This window comes from Falco naumanni, chromosome 10, assembly GCF_017639655.2.
Source record: "Falco naumanni isolate bFalNau1 chromosome 10, bFalNau1.pat, whole genome shotgun sequence".
NCBI lineage: Eukaryota > Metazoa > Chordata > Aves > Falconiformes > Falconidae > Falco > Falco naumanni.
In genome coordinates, this window is record NC_054063.1 from 1215896 (window position 1) to 1234579 (window position 18684).

The 18684-nt window shown below is 39.0% G+C and overlaps 1 protein-coding gene and 1 long non-coding RNA gene across 2 annotated transcripts in view; one reads left to right on the plus strand and one right to left on the minus strand.

Annotated features, from left to right (window-relative positions):
* Positions 1 to 1745: 1745 nt before the first annotated feature.
* LOC121094877 overlaps positions 1746 to 18684 on the minus strand; it is a 42580-nt gene continuing 25641 nt past the window's right edge. Inside the window, exons 2-4 of the long non-coding RNA XR_005829957.1 lie at positions 15056 to 15331; positions 2232 to 3304; positions 1746 to 2146 (exon numbers count right to left, since the gene is read on the minus strand). This is a non-coding gene — a long non-coding RNA (uncharacterized LOC121094877). The remainder of the gene's footprint in view (positions 2147 to 2231; positions 3305 to 15055; positions 15332 to 18684) is intronic.
* Positions 18383 to 18684, plus strand: part of TRPM5 (transient receptor potential cation channel subfamily M member 5) — a 39559-nt gene continuing 39257 nt past the window's right edge. The window contains exon 1 of the mRNA XM_040608988.1: positions 18383 to 18499. Coding sequence (XP_040464922.1) covers positions 18383 to 18499 — 117 coding nt within the window. The remainder of the gene's footprint in view (positions 18500 to 18684) is intronic.

Genomic DNA, 18684 nt, shown 5'->3' on the forward strand with positions numbered 1-18684 from the left:
GTAGAAAAGTTGATAGAAGGAACAGGGGATGTGTACAGAAGGTAAGAGAAGAAGAGCTGGGTCGTGCTAAACTGATAGAGGAGATGAAGCAGAGACAAAGGATGAGTATCAGGCAGAAGTGAATGAGCATATTGTAGGGAAAGTGGACACTGGAAGTGAGATTGACCTAAGCTAAAGAACCAACAAGGGGTTCTGGTGAACTAGGAATTAGGAAAAAGGAGGTGGAATTTTTAGTGAATACAAAACCAACTTATTTGGTGTTAAACTTCAGTGAAAAGAATTTGTTAGAGTTGTGGGGACTGCTGACCACCAGGAAAACATCCTGAAACCTTTAAAGTACAAACTAAGAAAACAAATAAGAATGCCAAATTCACCAAAATCTTTAAGTGGAAAAGAAGACCTCCCTGAAGTAAAAGAAATCTTTAACCAGGTATATCTGGAAATAAATTCCAGGTAAGGAAAAAATGCTTTCCCTGTTACAGTAAAAATTATAAACGGGAGGCCTGCCTAGTTCAGGTAAAACAATATCCCTTGGTCAGCAAGGCTGTGGGGAATATTGCATAAAAACTAAAATAAAATACACTCTGTAGTAGTTCTACTAATGTAAATCTGTGTGTTTTACCGTGACAGTGACTTGTTATGGGATGACAAATGAAACTCTGCATTGACAACAAAGTACAAGGAATAAGGTTGGTCAAGTGCCTCCTACCACAATCAAGGGCAAGACTGGGTTGGCCTCGGTGTTTGCCACCAAGAAGGATCTTGAGCTCTGCTGCTGCCTGCAACCCAGTAGGCGTTGAGCGGTGGGAACATATGCCATGCCAGACCACGATGTGAGGAATGGCCCCCTCTGTTATAAGAGGGTCATCCAGGAAGGAAGAACATAAGATGGCCCATTGAGGCACTGATTTGGAAATTGGAAACCGCCTGGCCGACCATGAAGCCATACAAGTAGCAGAGGAGGTAGGAAAGGAGGAATTATCCTTAATACCAGACAGTAAAATCCAAACTGTAAGTACAGATCAGGAGCCAAACTACTCTAAAGAAAACTTAAAGGTAATTCAGGACATGAATGATAAAAAATAAATAAGTGGACTTATTTGAGGGATGGTCGTATAGTGGTACCATCCAATTCAATATGGACCACAGCCGTAACAGAACATAATGAGATGCACTGGGGAGCTGATAATTTATATAAAAGTCTAAATCAGAAATTGATAGGGCAGAACTTGTATACTGTAATAAAACAGGTGACTCAGCAATGTGAAATGTGTTTGAAAATTAGCCAGGGCAACAGTGGCAAGTTGATTTTTCCAGACTCCCAAGAATTGGGGGGTACCAATATTTATTAAATGAATGGACACCCCAACGTATCATACAGTATTATGGACCTGCAACTTGGAATCCTAATGAACTCATTAGCGGTGCTCAAGAACCTATCTACAATCTGAATCATATCATTCGTCTACAGGCTGTCTTGGAAATTATTACTAACAGACCAAGCAACTCAAATACCAAATGCAATTTATCAACACAGGATGGCTCTCGATTACCTGCTAGCCGAAGAAGGAAGTGTTTGTGGTAAATTAAATATTTCCAATTGTTGTTTGAAAATTGATGACAATGGTGAGGTAGTTAAACAAATCACATCAGAGATAGGGAAGTTAGCCCATGTTCCCGTCCGAACTTGGAAAGACGAATACTGACTTGTTTTCCTGGCTTCTCGGGAGCCCCTGGGTAAAACGAATCCTATTTTATTTGTTATGTGGATTAGCCACCTTACTGTTTTTGCCATGTGCTGTTCCACGTTTTATAAGATTAATTCAACACGTTATAACTAACATACAATTTGCTACTATGATTTCACCCAATGGTGTTAAACAAATTCGAGTAGTATGCCAAAATGTACAGTCGACAATACAGATTATATAGTTAACACTATAAGAATTTAATAGCAAACAAGAATCTGGGAATAATTAACTATTAACAATTCATATAACAATGTAGGCTGATTAAGAATACAAAGAGAATAACAAAGAAAACAACCGTCAGGAACGCACAGACAAGGATGTGGTAATGTCTTTTATACTTTTCCACCTCTGCCATAAGTTCTTGACGTGTGACAGTAGAAAAACGCACCCTCTGCCTAAACAATGAAAAAAAAAAAAAAAAAAGGTTTTGATTCCCCTTTATAATGAACCGTACAGGTTAGACGTTTAAAAACCACTCACCTTACAGGATGTTCAGAGGGGGAAATGCACACTCCAGATCTTTCCTCCCTGGCAGGTGACGTGGTAGTCTGATGGTGAGAAAACATTGCATTGAAAGCAAGGACCTGTCATTTGGCCATAGTGCCATAAATGTTACCATTAACAAATTTACCGGAGTGGTAAGCTCAGGAAATGGGTCCAGGACTTCATCTGGACACTCAGCAGCCATCTTTTATCGTGTATGCCTTTGAACATGCGCATGCACAATTTTAAACCCCACAGAATGTATTGGAAAAATCTGGAAAGACCGCGCAAGTGAAATCCCTATAGTCTAGCCATGATAGTGACGCATATATATAAAAAAAAAAGGAATGTTTAAAGAAACTATAGTATTTATAGTTCATTTATTACCTAAGTGGAATGCATAGTTATAAGTGTTGGGTTTAGGTTTTGGTTTTGTAGGTTATTATTATATGTATTACCCAACCCTTTGGATTTATTTTGGAAACCATGTGTTTGACGCAAAGTAACTTCAATGAACCATTTGACAATCAGTAAACAACAAATAACAATTTATTAACATGAACTAGAAATTGAATAACAGAATAACAGTCAAGCAAAGTCTTATGTAATGTGAAAACAGACTTCTTCACTCATGAATCCAGCACAGTCCTGAATAATGTTGGAGTGGTAACTCCATCTGTTCCCTCCATGATAGTCCGTGCCTGGTCCTGGGTATTTCTCTTCACAAGGTGAGGAAGATGAACAGAAACGAATAACAAGTCACATGGTAACGTTGCTGGAGATCAACATTTTCCTTTTGTTTATAGAACAGTCTCTTGCACTCTCCTTTGATATCCCATGAGTTCCACTATTCGGGATGAATTGCGAGGAGGAGATCGCACTCTTCTATACCGGCATGCAAAGGCTGACGAATCCGAAATACATACAGCTTTCAGAAATATACAGGTATATTTCAGAATATACTCAACTGAAAATTAAGGATTTGTTTTGGTCATTAGATATTGAAAGTCCTTTAAACTCTAGTACAGGTGTTCCTTGTGTCCAGAGATGCTCCCTGAATAGCACCGAACCTGAAACAGGAGGGAATGTGACTGATAAAAGGTGTGGGAAAACGATTTTCATAGGAAGGTACCCTAATTGTGCCTCCTACTGGAAGTATGGAGGTGTAAATCTTTGGAATATAAATCAAACCAGGAGAAGAAATAAAGCCACCCCTAAAGGGTGGCCCATTCCCATGGGAACGGGATGGTACCGGTTATGTGGAGAAAAGGCTCGAGAAGTTCTACCACTAGGTTGGCAAGGTGAGTGTGCCATGAGACCTGTTTTTCCGCACATCTCTATAACTTACAATTTGACACAAGGACTCATTAGATCATATATAAAAAGATTCAAACGATGGACCAACCCTATTGTGGAAAAACCCACGGGGTTTCATAGCTTTGCCCATTGGTTTTGACCATGGTTAGGAGTAAATGAATTAGAAAAAGCATTAGTGAACCTCTCTGCTACCATGGAAATTGCCATGAATTTTACTATTGATGCCATAAGGGTACAACAAGAGGAAATCAAAAGCATTTCAAAAATAACTCTACAAAATAGGCTGGCACTTGATATGTTGTTTAGCAAAGAAGGAGGAGTGTGCACAATAATAAATGCAAGTTGTTGCACATATATAGACAATGACCAGAGAATAACTTTAGACTTGGAAGAAATTTGGAAACAAATCAGAGTACTACATGAGATTAGAAAAGATGATCTTTCTCGGGGATTTGAAGAAATATGGAACAAGTTGACTTCTTGGTTACCTAACTTTCAATGGTTAAAACAGATTTTTGTTGTATTAATCATTTCTATAATATTTGGAATATTTGTATATTATTTAGATGCATGCTTTGGTGTTTGAATGCAAGTAGATATATATGATGCAAAGGAATTTGCATGTACCTAGAAAAGGGGGGAATGATACTGAATGAATTCACTGTAGGATAGAATAATGACATCCTCAATGTGTATTGTGTTGTCAACATCTTGTAATGCTATCCTGTTATCCTAGGACACCTTGTGAGGCTGTCGGCATCCATCCCCTGTGTATTGTGTGTCTGCCAACATCTTGTGAGGCTGTGGACAACCTGTTATCTGGAGGCATCTTAACACCCAAGGAGGAAAGACAGATAGCAAGAGCTGATTGAAACCAGCCAACTCAGCCAGCTCAGCATTTTCTGGCAAAAGGTGAAAAGTACACCTTGAGGAAGACCTACAGCCTTCCTCCCAAAGACCACCGCCCACGTCCCGAGGACCCCTGCCCACAATTCTTGGAAGAATTTGCGCAGGCAAAGGACTGATAAGCTAATTAACATACAAAGCTAGAGTAGGTGGGGTTAGGTAATGACTATGTATAGATGTTAATTGAATAGTCACTGTTTTATGGTATAAATATAAGATAGTTACTTCAGACATGCACTTTAGGTGGAAGGATCCCCCGTGCATCCAGCGCTGCCAATAAAGGATACTTAGTCACTAAGAAATTTTGACTTCGTTCTTTAAATCAAGATCAAGAAAGCCCCACAGGCAAGCTACCTAAGGAAGCATAGTGATGCAACAATTTTACTCTAAATACAGTATAAATCCCCTAAACAAATTCACTTTTAAGGCTGACATGCTGCACACCAGAATCTGAAGATAAGTGGACAGTGTATGGAAATATAAATTATTAACAGAGCACTTAGACTGCATGCATGTGCTCTGAGAAATTTGCTAAAAAGAATTCTGTAGCTGAGCAAGTCACATGACTTCTCAAAGGCAATGAAGGATTAGCTACTGATGCAGTTACTCAATATGCAAGTTATTGCAATAATTTGAAAAGTAATTTAGAAAGTACATTCACAGCTCAAGTCCATTTCTGCTGGTTGTCTGTTTCTGATAACTATGCTTCACTACTGCTGCAGAGAAATGCTTATTATTTGCATCTCCATCTGTTTCACAGGGCTTATTTTCATGCCAGAGAAGAGCTGTCATATCATTATACACTAGCAATGTTTACTTTTATTGTCACAGGGACTGGTGTGCCAAGCAATCTGGTAACATCTTCCCCTTCCCAAATAGGAAAAAGGAGCAGCAGCAAATAGCATTGGTAACAACCACCACCTCAGTGCAACTTCAGCCCTGCAGATGGATGGTCATGCCTGTTGCAAAGGACAGTCAGCAGGTAGGATCACTAACTATACTATGTATCTCAATAGATGTGAGTCAACAAAGACGAGATCATTACTCCACATTTTCTTTCCCCTTCGTCATCTGTAAGTAATCAACAGTGATATAAAACAGTCATTGCTATTCTTTCTTCCTTTTGAATAATAGGATATATGTAAAACTTTCAGATTTTCTGTATCAGGAATTTCACAAGCTATTTGTTGCTGTCGTTTGTCTATGCTCTAGGTAACTTTCTGTAGTGTTTTTTCTGTTCAGTACTTTGGTTCTCTTACATAGTAGCTAACTTACTGTATTTGTCCTGTTCTGCAATTAGATGTCAGCAATGTTCTACTGTTGTGCTCTCCACTGTTCAGCTTGCACTAGGAGTAACCCTTTGAATATACGTACACTCTTACATCAAGCTGATCCATGGCTACTGTTTTGGCCTGATGTTAGCAGACTGCAGAACTGTTACAGTCAGGCAGTTTCTATTATACAGCTGTTTCTGAGACAGCAAAGTACAGAGGTGGACCCATGACTTATACTCTCCTGCACTCTAGGTTTCTACTCTGCGTTTTACCAGCCCCATGAGTTTAGGACATGAGCATGTGCTGACATAACTGCACACTGTGCTACTCTGTTTTCCTCTTTCACGTGTTTACTGTTCTGTTCTCATCCTCAGCCCCTGAAGACTATTCCAAACATTATCTTGGGGGACAGATGATGTTCTCAGCCCCGTGTTTATTTTAATATTTGCTTTTCTAAACTTTTCTTGTACTTTTTATTTTATAAAAATTGCATTCAGTACAGCAGATTATCTGAATGTTAGGTGACAAAGCTAAGGTAGAAAAAGCCCTCTTTATTGAAAGGTTTCTGATAAAAGGCAGTCAACTGCCCATAAAGACTCTACATTCAGACAGGATTACAGGGAACACAAAGAAATACTGACAAGACAGTCTGACTAATTTTATTCTTCAATAACTCTTCATCTGAGAAAGCACCTTCTCCTCGTGAGTTAAAAAAATACAATCAATAAATAATAAAGGTGAAAGACATCCCTGCCTTCAGTAATGGATAGCTCGAGAGAACTGATGGAAATGGAATTGTGTAAATGGAATTTGTGACATTCTCAAAGCACTACATCTATTATCTTCCAAACAGGCTTTTTAAGACCTTCATAGAAGTAAACTGAATGCCTACTAATTATTATCACCCCAGGACAAGTATGTCGCCTGCTTTGGTTTTATATTTAATATTACAGAGCATTTTACGTTACATATGGTTTCATTTCATCAATATTATATTCATAGCCAATGTGGAATAAGACACAACATGTTGATAGCAACAGTAGAATTTATACATTAGTACAGCTACATTTTAACTTTGCACTTTAGTAGCTAATAATAATTCCATAGAGCTCTAATTTGTGGTTGTTTTCATGAGACTTGTGGCAAGTGAGAAAGTGGCTTTTTAATCTTTTCCAGACTTTCATTCTGTAATTAACTAGAAGCTACATGTTAATCTACATGGGTTTTCTTTTTTTTTTTTTTACATAAAGAAAATTAAACACCACTGTTACATCCTCAACATATAACTCCACACTTGTAATTGTAAAAGCTTTATCCCAGCTATGTTATGATTCAACTTTACAGCAGAAATATTAATAGGAATCCTGTTAAATTTCAAACATGAGCACCTCTGACAATGTAGTAATTACTGAAGTGCTATTTGCAGATCTTGCTCCTACATAGCCCCACACTGTGACATAATCTATGAGGAGATGGCTCATGGATCTGGCATAAACTGTGAAACCTTTTAACTTCTGTAATAAAAAGCTTACTTGTCAGGGTGGCCAATTTAAGCTTCTGTTTGCTTGCCCAAGGAAACCTGTGACAGCATCATGAAGTACACCACATAAGCATATTTCTAAATTTATTAACTACTGAGGGCATTTTACTATACTTGCGCATATAGGTTACTTGGGATAATTGGGACTTCTTAAAATCTCTTTTTGTGTCAGAAATATTTTAAAGATAAAATAGGTGACTTTAAGCATTCCATTTTCTAGATGAGAGATTTGCCTGTATGGCAAGTGTAACAGGAAGGCATGCCATTAAAATTGTGGTACATTAGAGCACTACAAAACATGTCCCTGCATAGTAGCATCATATATTGGAGATCCGAAGCTACATTGCCAATATAAAACAAACTTGCACTTCCAGAAGCAGTAGCATCTCTTCACTGAAACTATGCATCTGTCCACCTCTCTGTAGAGTTCCTCCTATAGAAACTAGATTGACACAGTAGTTTTCTGGGTTTTCTCTCATCATAGCACCTTGGATCCACAGGTATTGGACCCTCCCCCTGTCAAAAGCCCAAACCCACCAGTATTATACACTGTAGAAAAGGGGGGGGGGGGAGTGGTGGGAAGCATCTTTTGTCATAGCAAGTTTACTCTGTAATTGCTCTTTTCAGGACCAAATTATGCTGGATGATGCAGAGGCCAGTTTAACATAACTCAGAAAGTTTGGGTGTTGAAGAGGAAGATTTATTTGTAGAGCAGTCAGGAGGCTTAAAAGCCTTAACGGTTTGTTGGCTGCTTTGACTATAAATTAAACAGGCCTTGATGAAATACAAACAAAACAAAAATCACTGTTTAATACCTATGAGAAGAACACTTCTATTGCATATAGCTTCCTTACAGCCATCTAAAAAGAGTAAAATTATTCTGATTTACAAGTCAGTTTGGTTAGTTATGCAGCAAACCTTTAGAGATTACAGGGAATTTTTATAAATGTTCATTCCTTCACTTCCAAGTTTCATCTCAATAAAAAGCAGCGGTTGCAAGCAGGAAAAAAAAAACTGATCAGGGCAACAGTTTGAATGTGCATAAACACCAAGTGAGAGGAAGCATCTGTTATTCTATTTCTCTCCTACAGCATGTTAACCTCTGCCAAGCACAGAATTCACCACATTTGAAGATTTGCCTCCTGTTTATAATTGTTTATTGCTGTGAGTACACCTGCCAGCAGACCTGCTACAGACATAGGGAAAGCATGTGCATATGGGGAAGCAACAGAGGCTTTTAGTACACAGTGAATTTAAGAGACTTGAAATGCCTGTGCCAGCACATGCCTCTTGTCCGTCTGCAGGCAGAAATGTTCTTGAGTATACCAGACGTAAGTGAGGTCCCTCTTTCTCCTGTACACTGAAGTAGTCCTTAACAACCTTAAGTCAACCATTTTCATCACCATGCTAAGTTCAGACACTATGCTTTGCAATTCTATAATCTCCTTGTTCATTTGGATCTGATGTGAACCTATCTGACAAGTAACCTCAGGAAGAGTGCCAAAGAGCAAATTGGCTATGATTTGCTGCAACTGTGAGTTAAAAAAAACAGTCAATCCTATCCAGAGGGGAAAAAAAAAAAAAAAAAAGAAAAAAAAAAAGGGTAGGCTTTCTTGTAGTCGACAATAGGCATATATTTAAAATTTAGGGCTGGCAGGGCTTACTATATGCAAGGGATCCAAATTCCTGAAAAAAAAAGATTTAAAAAAATGAATCATAGTACATTCAGCGGGTTTGATTTCTAAACATTCAGGATGGCCCATTGAAGTCAGGTGCTTAAACCCAAGGCTTCCTGAATTTTACAACATCCAAAATGCAACTTCTGTTTTGAGACTAATGGAAAAGAGAGAGATATTCACGTCTTATCAAGAAAAAAAATCAGAACAGTTGAACAATTTTGCCACTACCTTATTTGCACAATACACTAAGTTAAAAATTGTTTCAGTTATGTTTTGCTTATATTTATGAAACAAACCAGACTAACTTATTTTCCTAAGGTCTGAAATTCTCAAAGTACACTTGTATATGGTTTATGCAAAAGAGATTTTTAATTTTGAATATACTTCCCCTTCAAGCTTACAAAATTTGCCTAAAGCACTGAACAAGCTCTTACAAATAGGAGATTATTAAAGCAGTCCCACAAGGAAACACAGTGAAGGGCTCCCCCCCCATAAAAATTGCTTTTTTTTTCTGTAAAAGAATGCATAGCTACAGGCATGAAGTTGAAAAATTTTTTAAAAAGTGTACACTTGACAAATTTGAAAAGAGGTAAAGATTATTTTAGCATAGTTTATAAAGTGGAATTTGTAAAGATTGGTACTTAGCTTAATGCTAGGGGGCTAACTTTGTGAAGTCAGCTGTTGGCATCAAGAGAAACAGTCATGAATTTTTATAGATTCTGCAAGTATGATATATTAGGGTCTCAACGAATGAAAGATACCAGCTGATCTGAGCAAAACCTCACTAGATTATTTCAAACCTTTTCAATGCCCAGGTGGTGGTCCTTTTTGTTTTCTAATACTTCTGCTTCCAGTAGTATTTATTGTGTCCTTTTCTTTCAATAGCACTCATTTGCCAGCGTCCATGTACAATGCAGCTTCAAATAAAATTTTCAGGTATGTTTTTTTCTGCCTTTTCCGAAGATTACCCTTCCCAAAGTCCTTGTTTAGAATTGAAACTATTCCCACATTCTTGTATTTTCTTTCAGCATAAACTATGGCTGTGGTTTTGCAACACATTATTTTCAAGAGTTTGCGTATCATACTGTATATTACATTAGTGAACTGATTTTGCCGAAAAATGACTTGGCAAAAATGAGTTCTTTTCAAGTGAACTCAATCTGATTCACTGTGAGGCCACACAAAGAGTTGTGTTGGCACAGCTTCAAAGTGGCATGCCACGCTGTGGGAACAGAGCAGTGAAGGTCCAGGAGTATTTGAAGCTAGTGTCAGCCTCCCCCCACACCCCATATATAATGTACTATGTAAGCACAGCCAATTCCTTTATTTTAATTGAGCAGTGTTGCTGTGCGTTTTCTCTCATCTGTTCCATCTGCTTCTTCCATTGTTTACTTCCCTGATGTCTACATTTCCCTTTTATCACCTCTCCACCCTCTCAGGTTTTCTCCCCAGAATAAATCCACTTTATTAAATTCACTGGCTGACATCCGTATGCAAATTTCTGCAAGCTCACTAGAAGCACATTATTCAAATAGCCTCTGGTGCTCTTTACTGTGTTAAGCAGATGAAGACAGAAACAAAAAAAGACAAAGTACCTATATTTGCATTAGCATTTTGCACATTCATTTGTGAAAGGTTTGGTGCTAACCCTATGCAAACCAAAGCACAATCCACTCCTAAAAACTAATGGGAAGACTCCTGAGGATACTTGATTTGCCTTTCATCCTTATGTCCTGGCAATTACAGGAAGGATCAGCTCCAGAGGCACACCTTACAAATGCTAAAACAAAGCCTACACTAGTTCAGTAACAAGGCTTTCTTCCCACACATCTTTTTATAGCATGCTGTTGTTGATGGGGGGGGTTAATTGTTTTTTATCTCCTCTGACTTTTTGCTGATTATGGACTGTGCACAGATACAGTAAAGAAGAATTGCTTGAAATAACATTCATCAACTGCTGTTCTAGAAAGGAAAGAGACGACACTGGGGTTTTTGAAAGCTTCTAGTGGGGCCAATTCACATAAATATACCTGGAAACTTAACCTAAATTTCTGTTTTACTAGGCCACTTCTATGCTTCACTTGACATGATTTTGCTTCCAGTTCCTTGTTTCTGTTAATGTTTGCCCCTGTCTGGCCCTATGTGTGCAAACTCATAAAGTCTCCAGTTAGTGAGCACATTCCCAAGGTAGCTGTCAGCCTGCCTCTCTCTTGTCCTCGTCAAAGTATGGAGAAACTTTCCCAGAGGTTATTTGCTGTGTACTTGTTGCATCCCTTCAGCTCTCATCTCTGGCAGTTATTGACTTCTCTGAGCCCTCCTGTCTGAACATGAGAGAAGCGTCGTGTACTACAGCTTGAGCTGCACTTGTTGTGACAGTCACATTTCTTTTGTTTTCTTTATTTGTGCAATTCTCAAAGATCTATTTGCTACAGACATGACAAAGCCCTGTGCAGGACAGCTAACCAGGATTTCTGCTGGTGTATTTCACCATCCCTAGGTCTTCATGCTTTATTTAGCAATTCCTTGTGACAATCATGGCAGACTATTCTGCTTTGTCATTAGGCTACGATGCAGAAACATTTCATGCATTGTTACCAGAATCTGAATGTGCTAATCCCTGACAAACTTTTTGCAAAGCTGCAACCTAAATATAAGCAAGATAACATGTACAATTGCACATGGCAGTATATACATCAGTCTCTCACACGAATATTTATTTTCCCTAACAAATACCTCTTCTTTTGTCTCACATCGTATAATTATATTCCCACAGCAGGTTTAGATGTTTTTTACCTTCCTGGATTCTAGTTAATGTCTTCTCATACCTCCCCTTCTCCACTGCATTTACGCTTGATTAGAATACAGGTTTTGTTGCTTCACGCTTAAACATACACACCAGTTAGAGCCCATCCAATTCTTCTTTGGCAGACATGGTAAAAATTAATATGAATTTTGCAGTCTTTACTCTGTCCTCCATTTCCCTAATTTTCTTTCTTCTGATCCCCCTGTATCTGCTTTGTTCTTTATATTTATCATGTTGTAATTCAAGATAATAAAAACAGGAATGAAAACATAGCTACTATTGGAAGCAAGTAATTCCATTACACTGTTGCTGGCACTGGCCCAGCAAACTCACTGATGCAATTTTCCTTGAGTGAGCACTTGCACTAAAGTCAGTAGGAACATTTCCATTAATAAAGTTACATCAGCAAATGTGTATCTTGAGGACGAGAGCTGCAGACACATATCCAGCTCTTAGGGTTGTGATAACACGCAGATTAAGGTAATGTTCTTTGGATCAAAATATACAGACCTCATCAAAATCAAGGACTACGACCTGGGTACTTTCCTTGCTCCCTAACCAGTGGTATAAGGGTTTCTTTCTTTCCAAGAAAGTATTTCTCATGAGCGGGGTTACTAATGTATCCCTGAGCAGCCTTGTTACCATTCTTCATTTGAGCCTGTTACTTGCCATCTTGGCCACAAATATCAAGAACACATCTTTCCTACCATCACCACCATTGCCCTGGTAGGCTATTATATTCTCCTTTCCCCTTCCTGCACTCTTCCCTCTTTTGGTTACACAATTCTAACTTGCTCAAGCTTTCCTTCTCTCAGTGTAAGGTCTCTGTTCCTGTTGTTGCGCCTGCCTCAAACCTTCTCCAGCTGGTCTGTAATTCCCTTGAAACCTGGCACCCAAACAGAATATTGCAGTTAAAGCAGTTCTGACGAACAGCTGAGTGACTTCACACAGGCTATCCTGCTTATACTGTCCTATACAGCATTTCTCTCTTGCAAGAGCAGCGTTGCATTGCTCCCTTACCTTTGCTCTGCCCGTAACCCTTAGATCCTTTCCAACAGGACTGCAATTTAGCCAGTGGTATCCTGTGACATGTGCTGGAAGCTGATTGTTCCTGCCCAAGCAAAGTTCATTCTATTTGTCTTCATTGCATTTTCACCCTTACTGTTCACCTGAATTGTTAGTGTGAGCCCTCTTTTTCTGACCAATAGTTGAGGCTCACTTTTTGTTAGGATTGCTAGCTCACCCTACACCAGTAAGGGCACAGTAACTGGTGTAGTTTTCTTTTGCTCCATGTGAAAACTTCTTTTAAAGTTTATAAACCAATGGATTTGCTCCAACTGCCACTGAAGCTAAGGTGGAGCTTTTTTGACTGATTTAACATCAACAATACTGGGCTTAATATGTATTGCTATATTTAAGCATTTCACCTACGTACTCAGATGTACTCCTTGAGTGGGTGGAGGAATCCGATAGTGATTAAAATTCAGGGTGTGTCCCAGCCCGCTGATCAGTGTACTAGTATGAAGGGGAATTCTTACTACTGCTAAATCCTGAAAGCTAATGACTACCAGATGCCTACTCCCTTAATCAAACTATTACCGCTGAAGACAACAACAGAGGTCAAGCCATCCCTTCACTGGGCCCATTTTCACAAAATGTATTTGAAAGGCTCAAATTTGACCTCTCTTCCTTCCAGGCACACAGCCTAACCTCAGTTAAAATTTAAAGGAAGGATGAAACAAACCCACATTCTTGTCACCCACCTGGAGGTGAATCATCTGTCATTTGTTACCACACAAGGAAGAAGAGCTGCGCGTTCACAGGGGGATAAGCGGCAGTGACAGAGGTTTGAAAGAGCCTGTAGAAAGCTGGGGGAACTAACGGCGAGACAAGTTGCAGGGAACAAGGAGGCTGGGGAGAGAAAGCATGGCAAAGGAGGGGTGAGGAAGTAGAGACAGATGGGAGAACAGTCCAGAAAGCGATATACATAGGTGTCAAAATGTTTCTCTGATTTTTCTGGGTAAATCTTTCAGGAAATAAGCTCTGCAGGGATCCCCCTTGTAGAGTTTCACTACAGCCATCACACCTGTCCCCTGAAGTTATACCATGCTGCCAATTTCCTACATCCCAAAAATCTTGAATGCCTAAATACAGAGTTAGTACCATCCAAAATGAAGGACTGAACAACATTAGGACCTGCAAACTCCAACATCACAAGCACTGGTTGTACAGTGGTACAATTTCTAACAGCTCCCATTTACAAGGTTAAAGAAATAATAATGATTCATGAGACTGGCTGACACCTGGAATGATTTAATCAGGCCATCCTTAATGTAAATGACATTGACTCACATTTCGAGATGTAGGTGGAACTGGCAATTGACTTTTCCTCATAATTGTCTTAACTTGCTTTGCTAGTTAGAAATAGTTTTGTAGGTTATATTTCAAATCTGGTAATCATTAGAGGTACATTCTTTCCATAGATGTTTGTATTTATAGTCAATGGGAACATCTAGGACAGAATTTGACCTACAAACTTACATATGTAACAGCAGCCTAGATAGAAAAATCTGTATTTAAGTCTGAACCAGAACTAAAGTAAGATTGCTTGATATATACATACAAAATTAAAATATGAATGCACACATTGGGACAAGCACATGGGGACAGCCCCCCCCCCCCCCCCCAAGTATTTCTGATTACTTCTCTTTAAGTGATCTTTTTATCAATATTTAATACAATGATATTCTCACAGATAATGGAGGAAAAAAAACCTTTTAAATGTTAGGATTAAAAGAAGATTGGAATTCTCTAAAAAGTTTAACAGAAAATAACATATGGAAAGGAAGAAAATTATGACGTACTGGTCACCCTTCTCTGTTTTTTCATCCAGCTGAGTTCATAGTCTTTGTCTCTTCTTTGCCTTCCTCCCTACCTTTCCTCTCATCCAAAACATGCTGAGACCATGCCCCTCTTTCTGGGTATCTGCCTGCTCCTATGGACATATTCCAGTCCCTTGCCATTAAAAAAATTCTCCATGATGTTACTGTGATGCAAGCTGACTGTAGTTAAGCTGACTGCAGTGGAATGTCATGACTTTGACCACAAAGATTTGACCCAATTACTGTGACCTGACACACTTGCAATCTAGTACAGCCTGAAGTCTCAGAGCAATACCCCCTGAAACCACTAGAGACTTGCATGAAAGCTGGAACCAAGCAGAACAAGAGTGAATTAAACCCAGGAGAAAGGCATTCAAAAAACCCGTAATTATAATGTATAGTTTGTTAATACGTGCTTACTTTGCCTGTTAGAAGACAGTAGGCGAGACGTTCACATGCTTTTTAAGAACAGAAGTCTTAATCCAGGAGGAAATGACAGAGCTGAGTATATCCTCTTCTGAATATGTGTTCAGCTATCAGAAACATAGTGCAATCTGTGAGCTGATCAGCCTGTGGTGAAGCTCCACTGCCATGCAAAGTGGCGGTAAGATGGTGTGCGGTACTTGACCAGGTCCATGCAGCGTTTCGCAATTCTTACCATAAGAGTGAGGGGTTACACTGCAGTAGCTGAGACAGCTAAAAGGGGAAGGAAGGTAAGGAACATTTCAAGTGGTCAACCGTTGTGCTTAAGAACCACATCTGCAAATCTTACACAGCAGGGTTTTTTCAGGTGATATTGCAACATTCATAATATAAGGAACTCTTGGTTTTGTTTTTTCCCCACTTGTATAGTACCTATAGATCAGCCTTTACAAACTTCTTCCCCACCCCTTTAAATACCAAAGCAACATTTCCTTGCTCTGTTAGCACCATGGAGCAGAACATTGCACTGATGTGGAACACTTGTACCTTACTACAACCATGCTGAAAGTCAAAGTATTTATTCATTGTAAGTCAAGCAACAGGTAGAAGATAAAGCAAAAAAACTATCAAAGTGTCAAATCTCACTAAAAACAAACAGAAAATAAAACCACCACGTCAAAAAAAAAAGCGCACAGCAAGCTACTTGGCATTGCTTACTGGTTTTGTCTGTAAAAGCTCCTGAAAGCTGCGTGAAGAAACTTAGGAAATATCACTCCATAATAGTCAGGATCTCATCTGGTGTAGATTCTCAGCTCTGTGTAGGGCTACACTATGTTCTTGCATGGATACCATTCAGAATCCTGCATAATTTTTGGACTTGTTTTTCCGTTCTGTCAGTACTACTTTTCTGCTCTTGATGCTGGAAGACTTCCTAGCTTGGACTATGAACATAAACCAACCGTATAAAATCATAACAAGTTCCACTTAGCTCTGTAACCCATCACAGACAGTGGCCTGCAGGGATGCTGAAGAAGTGGTATAAGAACAGGATGGAAATATGAAGTAATACAGTAATACTTCCCCAAAACAAGCTCTCAGACTCAAATGTCATAGTTCAGAGACTGCTTAATTAAAAAAAAAAAAAAAAGTAGTCCCTGTGCAGTGCCAATTACCAGATGCCTTCCTCACTTTCCAGTCTTACAAAAGCTGGCGAGCAAAGCTTCTGTTTCCACATCTTATTTTTGTCTCCTTCACTACCACTGTGAACCAGAATTCCTAAACTGAAAACCAAATCACATGTTATTTTTGGAAAAAATTAATTATCCAAATGCAAGAATATTCTTTATAGAAGTGAGCAGCTCATCATCTTTATTCCAATAAAGAAGCCACAGGAAACCACATGATCAGATTTTGCAAGCTAGGATCTAGAACTAGACCTAAAATTAATGACTTGGGGCCTGTCTATGAGGCCAAATTAACTGTCAAATTACCTTGTAACATACTATTTATTCCAAGTTCATTGCTTGTGTGTAGATATAAATGTGTACTGTCTAGGACCTTGATGAATGGTGACTAAATGTACCCTGTAAATTCAGTCCTGAATAAGTTTTTCAAATCAAATCCTTTGTTCTGTCAGTACATTCCAGGAAGTGATTTCTGTCCTTGGAATAGTCAAAACATGTTATCGTGACTCTGCATTAATTATTTTTCCCCAGAATACTGTATTCTATGCTCTTAGAAGAAAAATCTGCATCTCCAGTGGAAAAGTGGACTCAAACAAAAAGGTGGGCTTTGCTGTGACTGCTATTATTGATAATAAATAAATTATAAATTATAATATATAATTATAAATAAGTTTTTGAAAAAGAAAATAATATTTTTAGGTAATATTCTTAACTGGACTAATCTGATATCCCAGTGTTCAGAATAAACACTTAATTCTTTCCAGAAGTGAGTAGCATGCAGGCAGGGAGAAGAATGGGAACAGCACCTTTAAAAGCAGTGATCTCTGACAGTACTTCGGGGGGGTGGATACTGAGGTGTGGAATAGCTGTAGGAGAAACAAATCATGAGAGGGTCCTTAACTTTTCAGGCACAGATCAGAGAAAAAAAGGCAAGTCCAAACATCTTCACAGAAAACATAGAAGAACAGTAGTAAATACAGAGGCAGCAGCAGTGAAGCAGCCAGGACACAGGCTCCCAGGAGACTTCCCAGCCGCAGGGAACAGCTGCAGGGCTTGCTGCTCCCTCTGCTGGAGCAGGAGCATCCCAATAGATCCACAAGAGACTTGCTGGTTTGACTCGCTTGTAAACCCACAGCAAATCTCTTGAACTAGGAAGTAAAGAATAATGCAGGGTTGATTACCGTTGCTGGCTTACTATCACAAGGGATTTTTAAAGGAGTGAATATATACTTGAACATGCAGATGAAGGCAGACAGGAGAGCGCTATTTCATTGCTCTTGTTTTGAGAAGAAACAAAATAAGGCAGACAAGCTGAAACCTGTATTTTTCAAATTGTATCAGGTCAGTCAAACTGGAACATAGGAGAAGCAAGCAGACCTTTTCAGTCTCATGTAATACAGAACAGCTCTTGGTTTATGACCCTTGCTCTAGGACAGATTACTTGCCATCCTTCCTGTAGCCATGTGTAGAGAAAAGCACCTGCCTTTGTGAACTGTATGTTCCTGTTGAGCACAGCCTGGCCTTAAATACTACTTGGCTTACGAATAAATAGCCTATTCTCACAGCAAACAGAGTAAACCCCTCCTAAAGTATTTTCAGGTTAATACAACATCATGAGTTATTTAGTGTTCATGTTGGCTAACGTAAGTCATAGTAGCATGATGCATAACATCAAGAAACCATGACTCACTCACTGACACAGCTCTTCTCTTGCTTGCAATAGTTTGTGGCTGAGTTTCCTCTTTCTCTCTTGTAGAATTAACGTCCTTTGGGCTCCGTGACACCCCATGTGACTTCGGACAGATTGCAGGATCTTGCACCTTGCAACTAAGCTTTCTGTCTGCTAGACAAGAGTTGAGAGCCTGACTCCTTCATGCCTTTTTATGACTTACATTACCTAGCTTTGGTGAGGAATCTGCTGCCTTCTATATATAAACATCCAACATCTGGTACAAACACCTCCAATTTTAGCTGAACTTTATAAGCGTATCAGTAAAAGAGTAAAATATTTGACTAAAAACTTAGCTAGATGTAAGTTAATTGATTTCGTGGTCTCCCCAATTTAAACAGCTTCTCGTTTTTCAGTTTTCTGTCATCTTAGTGAACACCTTGGTCTGCTGGTGATCACCTAACAAATTCAATGGAGGAAATGGAAACCAAGCTCTGCAGCAGCAACAAAGAGGAAGCTTTTAGAAGAGAACTACCATACCACATAGGAGAAATAGATTTCACAGCTTCTGGGAAGAAACGTGGAAAGGTACAGCTCAGAGGAGTTTTAACCCTTCAACACTATTGCGGTTGTTCAGCTGTTACTTCCTAACATGAAATATAGACACTGTAATAGTGAGGGTCAATGTGCCACAGTGTGAGGCACCACATTGTACTTAAAGTGGGGACCACACCCTCCTGAACATGAATGTGATTTAAAATAATGCCTATTAA